Source organism: Priapulus caudatus, unplaced genomic scaffold (assembly GCF_000485595.1).
Source record: "Priapulus caudatus unplaced genomic scaffold, Priapulus_caudatus-5.0.1 Scaffold783, whole genome shotgun sequence".
In the NCBI taxonomy this organism is placed as follows: Eukaryota; Metazoa; Priapulida; class Priapulimorpha; order Priapulimorphida; family Priapulidae; genus Priapulus; species Priapulus caudatus.
Genome location: NW_014577844.1, coordinates 102,675 through 113,666, shown reverse-complemented (window position 1 = coordinate 113,666; position 10,992 = coordinate 102,675). Strand labels below are relative to the sequence as shown.

At 42.2% G+C, this 10,992-nt stretch overlaps 1 protein-coding gene across 1 annotated transcript in view; it reads left to right on the top strand.

The window, feature by feature from the left end:
• LOC106813496 (nicotinamide phosphoribosyltransferase-like) overlaps positions 1–10,992 on the top strand; it is a 14,753-nt gene extending 3,761 nt beyond the window's left edge. The window contains exons 6-11 of the mRNA XM_014817639.1: positions 4,526–4,656; positions 6,850–7,075; positions 7,633–7,747; positions 9,371–9,516; positions 9,694–9,816; positions 10,173–10,992. Of these exons, the coding sequence (XP_014673125.1) occupies positions 4,526–4,656; positions 6,850–7,075; positions 7,633–7,747; positions 9,371–9,516; positions 9,694–9,816; positions 10,173–10,292 (861 nt within the window). The 3' untranslated portion in view covers positions 10,293–10,992. The remainder of the gene's footprint in view (positions 1–4,525; positions 4,657–6,849; positions 7,076–7,632; positions 7,748–9,370; positions 9,517–9,693; positions 9,817–10,172) is intronic.

Sequence of the window (10,992 nt, the reverse complement as noted above, 5' to 3'; positions counted from 1 at the left end):
TATGTTTCCTCCCGTAGTTCTCAGTCCTCTTTCACCTTCCTCCCTGACATGCCCTCTTCTGCAAGCCGGGCACCGTAAGTTCTGGATTCCCTTTACACTTTTTAGGCCTGTGCATCTTTGGTGACACCATTTGTTACACTCTATGCGTAAAACTGAATGTACTCCCACTCCTCTCCCACAGCATCCACATGGCCATCTTCCTGACTGCACATGGTGCTCAGAGCCCTTTCCTGTTACCATCATCTTTGTTTTCTCCAAGTTTACTTTCATTCCTCGTCTTTCTAACCCCTCTCTCCAACTCTCAAAGGCGTCCAGTGCTTCCTGTTCAGATTCTGCCGTCAATACCAGGTCATCTGCATACGCTAACTCCCATGGAACCCCTTTTCTGTTTTTTCTAGTTGCCTCATCCATTACTATGATGAACAGTAAGGGACTTAATACCGAGCCTTGATGTACCCCTACTCCAATGTCAAACTCCTTGGACGTCCCTGCTGTCGTTCTAACCCTTGATCTGGTTCCCACATACAGTGACATAATCGGTGTCATCATCCTTTCAGGTACTTTTTTCCTTCTTAAGGCCCACCTTATAACGTCTCTTGGTACTCGATCAAATGCCTTCTCCAAATTCACGAAAATGTGGTACAGCTTCTTTTTCTTCTGGTTATATTTCTCTTGCAGTTGTCTTAAAACAAATATTGCCCCTGTAGTGGACCTACCTGGGCAAAACCCGAAACTAAAAACTACCGATGTCTACTTCCTTTCTAAGTCTCTTCTCTAAAACTCTTTCGTATATTTTCATTGCATGTTCTAATAACCTCACTCCTCTGTGTTTGCCGCATACCATAGCATCTCCTTTGCCTTTATATATAGGTATTGTAGAACTCTTTTTCCAATCTTCTGGTATTCCGTTTCCTCCTATCAGTTCCTTCACGATGCTTCCCAGTTCTCTTATTCCTTCCCTACCTGCCGCCTTTACCAGGTCACTTGTCACCCCTGTTGGCCCTGCCGCCTTCCCACTACTCATTTCTCTCAAAGCTACTTCCAGTTCATGCTCTGTAACGTCCTCCAACGGTCCCTCAACCATTTCTGTTTCTTCCACCTGATATTCGTTCTGCTCATTTAGTAGCTCACTGAAGTACTCCCTCCATCTGTCCATGATTTCCTTTTCTTCCACTTTTATATCTCCTCTGCTATCTTTTATATATTTTCCTCCTGTGACATCCTTTCTCTCCCTTTTCATCTGCTTTGCTATTCTGTATAGATCTGATTTCTGTTTTGATTTTCCTGAAATTTCCGTCCATTTTTCCCAAACTGATCTTTTTGCAATTGCTACCTCTCTTTTTGCGTTCTTTTTCTTCTGCTTGTACACTTCTCTGTCAACTTCTTCTCCACTTCTTTGCCATACCTTGTAAGCTTCTTTCTTTTCTCTTATTGCTTTTTGCACTGTTTCATTCCACCACCAAGTTTCTCTTCTATGTCTATAGTTCCCTGTTGTCTCCCCACATACTTCTCTACCAGCAACCTTTATGATACTATCTCTAAGTTTCTCCCATCCTCCTCTGCTACTCTCCATTCTCCTTCTCACATTCTCTTCAAAGTCTCTCCTGTGAGTTTCCTCCTTTAGTTTCCATTGTTTTATCTTCTTTTCTCCTTTCTTCTTTTTAATTCTCTTGAATCCTGCTATCTTGAGATCACTACACATAAGCCTATGTTGTGTTAAACATGGCGTTTTTCCCGGCGAGATTACATTACGAGTCCTGTTAACATAGATCTTTCTAATTTTCCTTACCAAAATGTAGTCGATCGTGTTTCTGCTCCTCCACTCTTGTTGCTGATTTTATCTCCGTCTCCTTTTTGGAACCAAAAAAAAGTTATTTAAGTATCATCATTTTCTGCTCTGACAAAATATCTAATATGCTTTAACCATGCTGTTCTATCTCCCCAGTATCCCATATATGGAGGAGAATATTATGTATAGAATACATAGCAGTATGGCAATATCCCACGAGTATTTATAGAATACAAATCAGATAATAAACAGTAGCCATATCCACGATGTATTACATAGATGAATAGCAGTAGCATATCCCAGGGAGTATTATAGAATAGGATAGCAGGGCCATACCACGAGTTATTATAGATAACAATAGCAGTAGCGCCATACCCACGAGTATTATAGAATCATAGCAGTAGCCTACCACGTAGTATTATTAGAATACAATAGCAGTACCATACCCGAGAAGATCTATATAGACTACAATAGCAGTAGCCATTACCCTAGGGCGTATTATAGAATACAATAGCAGTAGCCTATACCCAGAAGTATGTATAGAATAGGAATAGCAGTAGCCAGATCCCAGCGAGTATTATAGAATCAATAGCAGTAGGCCATATCCCACGGAGTATTATAGAATTAGAAATAGCAGGAGCCATATTCCCCACGAGTAATTATAGCAAATACAATAGCCAGCTAGCCATATGCCCACGAGTATTATAGAATACAATAGCAGTAGCATTATCCACGAGTATTTAGAGAATACAATAGCAGTAGCCATACCTAAGGGTATTATAGAAATACAATAGCAGTAGCATACCCAGAGTATTACTAGCAATACAATAGCCAGTTAGCCATGACCAGTAGTATTATTAAATACAATAGCAGTAGATATCACGAAGTATGATTAGAATACTAATAGCAGTAGCCATACCCCAGAAGTATTATAGAATAGAATAGCCGTAGCCACTATCCACGAGTATGTATAGAATACCCAATTAGCCAGTACCATATCCCGACGAGTATTATAGAATACAATAGCAGTAGCATATCCACGAGTATTATAGAAATACAATAGCAGTAGCCATATCCCACGAGTATTATAAGAATACAATAGCAGTAGCGATACCTAGGGCCGTATTATAGAATAGTGGATAGCAGTAGCCATATCCACGGTATTATAGAAATACAATAGCAGTAGCGATACCCTAGCGCGTATTTATAGGAATAGAGATAGCAGTAGCCTACCCACGAGTCATTATAGAATACAATAGCAGTACCATATCCACGAGTATGTATAGAATACAATAGCAGTAGCCATATCCACGCAGTATGTATAAATTACAATACATAGCATATCCACGAGTATTATTAGATACATAGCAGTGAGCATACCCACGAGTATTATAAGAATACAAATAGCAGTAAGCCAATATCCACGATTTATAGAATACAATGCAGTAGCCATACCCAGAAGTATTATAGAATAGGAAGCAGTAGCCATATCCACGAGTATTATAGAACTTACGAATAGCAGTAGCATATCCACGGAGTATTATAGAATACATTAAGCTAGTAGCCATATCCCACGAGTATTTATGAATACAATAGCAGTAGCCATTATCCCACGAGTATTATAGAATACAATAGCATAGCCATATCCACGAAGTATCTATAGATACAATAGCAGTAAGCCATACCCCAGAAGTATTACTAGAATAATCAAATAGCTAGTAGCATACCCACGAGTATTACTAGAATTACAATAGCCATTAGGCCATAACCCCACGATTATTATAGAATACAATAGCAGTAGCCATACTCTAGGAGTATTATAGAATACAATAGCAGTAGCCATACCCCAGAAGTATTATAGAATACAATAGCAGTAGCCATACCCCAGGAGTATTATAGAATACAATAGCAGTAGCCATATCCCACGAGTATTATAGAATACAATAGCAGTAGCCATACCCCACGAGTATTATAGAATACAATAGCAGTAGCCATACCCCAGAAGTATTATAGAATACAATAGCAGTAGCCATACCCCAGAAGTATTATAGAATACAATAGCAGTAGTCATACCCCAGAAGTATTATAGAATAGAATAGCAGTAGCCATACCCCAGGAGTATTATAGAATAGGATACTAGTAGCTGTACGAGTATTATAGAATAGAATCAGGGGTAGAAATTAATTTGAAAATTTACAGGCCCGTCGGGCCTGTAGGTAAGGGATTTTACAGGCCCGACAGGCAAATTACAGGCCTGCATCATTCCGCAGATACCGCAGAATAAAAAAAAAATAAAAGACTGAAATTTTGATTTTTTACAATGGCTTATTTACAGTCATACAAAGAACATATTCAGTGACTATACTAATGAGCTGTCAGAATTCTCACTGTCCTCCCTGGTGTCCTCACTCTCGGTACTCTTTTTTAACTGTTGGCTGGCCTGCACTACAGGAATAGAATGTGCACCTAGATTTTCTATGGGCCCATCGGGCTTGCTAGTATTAGAAATGTCAGGCTCGAGCCTTAAAATACGGGCATGAGGCCTGCGGGCCCCTTAGGATTTTGACCCATGAGAATAGTAGTAGCTGCACACCTCATGAACGTTGAGGGCTTATAGCTTGTAATTACAGCTACTGCCGTGATTAAGTCTAATAGTTTTTACCCCACCGTAGTGATTGAGTGAGTGTTGTAAGATGGTTGACTGTCTCCTCTCTTGTTACGTACCTGTCTTTCTAGGCTGCAGGCATCGGTGGCTGCGGACACCTCGTGAACTTTATGGGGTCGGACACGGTGCCGGCACTGGTGTGCGCCCGCAAGTACTATGGATGTCAGATGGCAGGCCACTCACTCCCAGCCACCGAACACAGGTGAGTGCATAGCAGAGTATATATAGGGAGGAATGGAAAGGCAAAGAGGGGAGGGAGGGAAGAAGGGATGAAGGGAGGGGGGAGGGAAGAAGGGATGAAGGGAGGGGGGAGGGAAGAAGGGATGAAGGGAGGGGAGGAAAGTTGTACATATATGTGTGTGTACGCGTATGTGCGTGCATGCATGCATGTGTGTATATGTGTTCGTGTCAGCGTCGGAAATAGCCGGGGGCGACGGGCGATTTCGCCCTCGGCGGAGCCCAAATACCCCCCTAAAATCCTCAAAACCCAATTGTTTGGGGCGACCATTTTCTTCAGCGTCGCCCTCATCTCTGCTACGAAAATTTCTGTTCTAGGAGCAGCATACAGAATTAACATGTTCACCTCACTTTCGGCGAGCTTTCCGTTTTACAGGAATTAATTTAGATCGTTTGAATTTGATTTTTTTGCTATCGTAAATAAACGCGCAATGCATAGTGGGAAAGGGAATACAGGTATCGTATCGGCTTTTGCTTGCATGTTACAGCGCTATACGAATCAGCGCTGTAATAATCAACTGATTCTAATCGCTTGCTTCAGTATGACTAGTCTTCGACTGATACGGTTTGTAAAAAGGTGTTTATTTTCCACAGCACGGCGCTCAGTACAGTATGTTGTTTACGAATTATGATTGATGTAAAAGACTAACAAAGATCGGTAATGCGACTATCACGTTGTACCTGGGGTACTGTGAATGTTGAGCTAGTTTTCGCGGTCGCAGTGAAAATTACATACAGTATACAAAATTACAAATATTACAAACATATTAATAAATCATGACACAAAATTATTATACAATATATAGCACTAACAATATAACATTAATGGTCTAATGTAATAAAATGTAATAAAATGTTAACATGCATTCAGTTAAACGTGCAACGAAAAAGTAGCCCCTAAAACAAAAAAATGGCCCCAAAAAATTCAAAAATAGCCCCAAGGCTCTATTAAAAGTAGCCCTTAAAAAATAAAAAATAAATTCCGCCCCTGGTTCGTGTGTGTATGCAGGGTTCTATCCAGGCTTTTAATGCATATCGGGTTTCGACATGTTTTCAAAGCTGAAGGTAATTTGCCACATTCCACAAATCCTCTGACATGTCTTAATTGCCTAATCGACATTGCTATGTTTACTCTTGATCATCCCTACACATGACATTGACTCCAGCACATGGTACAACCCCCTCCTGGGCTATCCCCATCCATCTATAAATGGCATGTCATGGCAGTGTAGGGAAGAGAGTGGAATAATGTGTCACTACTATATATACAAGGTAGTATTGCATATTATTGAAATTTCAGAGATAAGGCAAGAAAGAGAAAGAGAGGAGGAGAGAGAAAGAGAGAGAGAGAGAGCAGAAGGAAGGTTGCATTTCACAGGGCAGAACTTTTCACCATGATCATTGCCGATTATTAGCGTTTTTTCGTGGCAAAGCGTACCTACCACATACTGAGTGCTATTCAAAGTTACATGCCTACATGCAAACACATGCCTGAAAACAGGTAGCTGGTCATACATTCACGCTCACATCTGGCTTGTATAGATATTGTCAGGTATATGCAAGCAAGCTGATATGCAGGATATTGTAGGGTATTCATTCTGTCAGGGGAAGGTAAGTTCATAAGAGGAGGAGAAGGAGGAGGATTTAACCAATGATCCACTGCGGCACTTCCTAGGGTGTGTTTGCTGGATTCTATCATCTGTGCCTTGGATTTTTTTATTTATTTTTTATGTATTTATTTCACTTTACATTTGTCTGCTGAAACAATTGCAGCAGGATTAACTCGGTCATGACCCAGGTCAGAGGAAAGAGGTCAGGTGGAGCCAAACGAACAGCCAGATCATGGGATCGGGCCTGATTGTGATCAATAACCCAATCAAATGAACAGCCAGATCATGTGATCGGGTCTGATCGTAATCAATAACCCAATCAGACGAACAGCCAGATCATTGGATCGGGCCTGATCATGCAGATCAATTGATCATCCAATCAAACGAACAGCCAGATCATGTGATTGGGTCTGATCATGCAGATCAATTGATCATCCAATCAGACGAACAGCCAGATCATGTGATCGGGTCTGATCGTGATCACCGACCCCCATGAAACAAGCGTTCCCCGTTCAAGTGACTGATCGCGCACGCGCGCTTGTTTACAGCACGGTGACGGCGTGGGGGCGGGACGGCGAGGTGAGAGCCTACCGCAACTTGCTGGCGAGGTTTCCATCGGGTCTGGTGGCGTGCGTCAGCGACAGCTACGACGTGTACCGCGCGTGCGAGAATCTGTGGGGCGAGCAGCTTCATGAGGCTGTCGTCGCGAGAGACGGCAGCGGCTTGCTCGTGATACGACCCGACTCCGGCGATCCACTCACCGTCGTGCTGAAGGTAGACGCGCTGTCACCGCGCGGTTGAGCTCTCTCTCTCTCTCTCTCTCTCTCTCTCTCTCTCTCTCTCTCTCTCTCTCTCTCTCTCTCTCTCTCTCTCTCTCTCTCTCTGCATCTCGCTATCTCTGCATTTCTCTCTGTTTCTCTGAGTCTCCCTCTCTCTCTCTCTCTCTGCATCTCTCTCTCTCCCTACTCTCTCTCCTCTCTCGCCTCTCTCTCTCTCCTCTCTCTCTCTCTCTTCCATCTCTCTTCTCGTCTCTCTTCCTCCTAGCACTCGTCTCGCCTCTCTCTCTCTCTCTCTATGCATCTCTCTCTCTCTTTCTCTCTGCATTGCTCTATCTCTCTTTCTATGTATATGTATAAATATATATATATATATATATATATATACATGCTTGCTAGCAATCTGTTTGTCTTACTTGGTTGCTTCTGTCAATCTTTTGGTTGCAAGTCTTCTCCTGTTAGCTATATGAGTTAACAGTATTTATTGTGTAGTGTAATAGTGTAGTATAGTTAGTGTAAACCACCAATAGTGTTATTATCTCGTTTCTTTATTAGGTTCTGGAGATTCTTGGCTCAAAGTTTGGTTCCACAAAGAATAGCAAAGGCTACAAAATGTTGCCTAGATACATCAGAGTCTTGCAGGGTGATGGAATCACTCATGAGACCATAGGTAAGCTAGGCCATCATAATCTTGCTTGACTCTAACCTATTTATTTCCGTTTTTAGTCGCTGGCTTATTAAAGTATTACATGCTCGTGACAATATTAATTCTGGAGAAAAAAATAAGTCAATAATCAAAATAATTAAAGGTAAGAATGAAATTGTCTTTTGGGCTTTCCCACCTATCCATTGTTGATGTGCGGAGTCTATTGTGTCAGGGGAAATCGTGTAGGGAGAGTTCAAACTGGTTATGGAACTAAAAAGTCTTGGAATTGTGAAGATGGAGAAATGGATGCCAGACTGGCAATAATGGAACAAAATTAAGCAGAGCAGTACACTGCATTGCATGTGCTCACTGCAAGAGTCAACGCAGCATAACAGAATTTTTGTTGTTAACTGATTTGTTAGCTTAAAGCAGTTAAAGGAGAGTAGTAACTAACAAGAGCCGCAGAGCGTCTGGGCTCATCTGAGGTCTGTTGCTACGGTTATAAACGTAACATTTAAGTCGTGCGTAGTGACACCTTTGTTAGGCGCAGATATGCAGATACGTAGTTGCGTACACATCATTTCAGCAACCTTCTGCATTCTGCATACCTCCCAAATCCCATTGGTTGATACAAATCGCGTGCCTGAAACTCCTGTTTTATGGTGCATTGTGACCCTAACCCTAACCCTATTAAAAAATAAATAAATAATTGTTGTAAAAATTATTTGTTGTTATTAAATTGTTGTAAATAAATCATGTAAATAGTTGCGTTAATTGGAAAAAAATAGTTAAATGGATAAAGATAGAAAAATACAGAAAACAGGTAAATCATAAAAAATCAGATGGGATTCGATCCAACGACCTTTGAGCCGGGACGCCTGTACTGTAGGCGTTCGGCTATCCAGGCTTATTGGGTTTCTAGATTATGGATGTGCTATGAATATGACAACACTGTGACGTCATTGAGGCAGTTCAGGAATCCATGTTTAACCCTCCTCTTGAGGGTCTAAAGGTTATCAGACACTTACTCTTCGCACGTCATTGGAAAGCACATTTCATGGTATTTTCAATAAAGTGATAAAAATGGTAGCTAGGTCTGCGCTGAAACAAAAATGTTTTTCACTCTGCCCATTAGGCCATGTCCTCAGAAAATGTCTGATATCTGATCTTTCCCCCACTGCCCTTTACCTGTGACCTCCAATTTCTCACTGGTGATGGGTTTCCTGCCCATCACACTATACACCGAATATTAAGAGCATAGGTCGAGCCGTTAAGATTTGTGCCGCAATTCCGTATTTCCTCCTATACCTTAAGTTAAGGCCGTTTACACATCTTGACCTTTGACCCTTGACCCTCCAAATTTGTCATCCTGAGTCCTTTTCACGACCCCCCCCGAATATCGTGACCGTACGTCGAGCGGTTAAGATTTGTGCCCAACTGTTGACGGACGGACGCACGGACGATCATGGGATTCTACAAGCTGCATCTGACTACGTCAGATGAGCTAAAAACGGAGTTATATATATATATATATATATATATATAGTTAGATCTATCTAATAAAATCGGAACGTAGTCATGGTCTTGCTGGATGTGTGCTCGCATGGCACACCTAACGGTCTTCGATGTTCATCCAACACTTGGCAGGAGATGTTCTAGAAGGCTTGAAGGTGAACGGGTGGAGCACAGACAACCTGGTGTTTGGTGAAGGTGCCGGCCTCTTGCAGAAGGTCGATAGAGACACGCAGAAGTGTGCTTTCAAGATCAGCCATGCAATGGTTGGCGGAAGTTCGGTGAGTGCGCATGCGTTGTTGAATGCGACGAGGCTTGTTGGTCGATGCAGACGGATAGAACGACGCTGTAGATTTCCGAACGTTTGTGGTTGTCAGACGAATAGAACGACGCTGTAGATTTCCGAACGTTTGCGGTTGTCTCGTAGCTGATATAAGTTTTCGTCGATATTCGTCTAGGTGAACGTGTACAAGGACCCAGTCACCGATAAGGGGAAGATGTCGAAGAAGGGAAAGCTAACACTGGAGCTGAGAGGTGATGAGTATGTCACCGTACAGGAAGGGAAGGGCGACCCCTCCAAGGTGAGACCTAACTGTTGACACGGACGTGATTGATGAGCATTTTAGAGGTCGCCTGAAGGAGACATGTCCTTGGTCACAACCACCGAGAAAACTGCTTGGCACTTTAACCCTTGATCTGATTCGATTTAATTTCCACCAATCAGAGCGTTCCCTGTTGTAGCCGACGACGTCGATAGACTTGTTCCTTGCCATCAGTTTCCTGCATAGAAACACTCTAGGAACCTATCTACACAGTAGGTGGAGTAACGTGCCGGATTGTAAGCACCAACTCGGGAGGCACCACTTTTCTGTTCTGTTCTACACGCGATCGAAACTTTTTAAGGTAGTGCTAAATCGGCGGCGTTGCGTTTCCGCAGGACGTGCTGGTGACCGTCTTTGAGAACGGACGGCTGCTGAAAGAGTACACACTACAGGAGATCCGTGTGCGTGCAGAGGTCGCGCTCGTGAAGCGAGCCAAGGTCAACAACGCTGCATGACCCATCACACCATCTGTCGTGACATTAGACACATGAATGGATGTATTAGTTCACGTGTTAACACCGCGTGAATGATCGGTCGATACGAGGCAAATATACATGTTACGTACAAGTACTGCTTGTCATTGTAGGTGGCGCTTCGTTTGTTAAGAGTCAAATGACTGTCAGTGGCAGGAATAGCAGGGACCTGAGTACTATGCATTTTCTATAAGCACGCCAAGTGGGGGCTTTATATAATAGCAATATTACATTGCGTCTTGTAACTCCTATATTTTTTGGCAACTTGAGGAACGCACATTTATACATTCTTTAGCTTATTTTATACCACTTGAATGCATCATTTTGCATCCGTTTATGCTAATATGCTTATGTTCATTGTCATGTCCTCGTTCTTATAAGCTAGATACGACCTTGTATGATTTTCTTGATCTCGTTCGTATTATCTCGTGATCTCGTTATTCGTATTGATCTCGTTCCCCTCCACCACATGCACACTCCTTAGTACTATGCTATCTACAGTGATCTCACACCGATGTCATTGGGTGTGTTAATTTTGTCTAGTCTGCTTTATATGTGCTTTTTATTATGTTGTCAGCACCTGGTAGCCATGTCATGTTAGACATTGTAAATCTTAAAGGGACAGTAGCCTCTAGGATTTTACTGCATACAACTGTACTTACTGTATAACAAATCATCTATA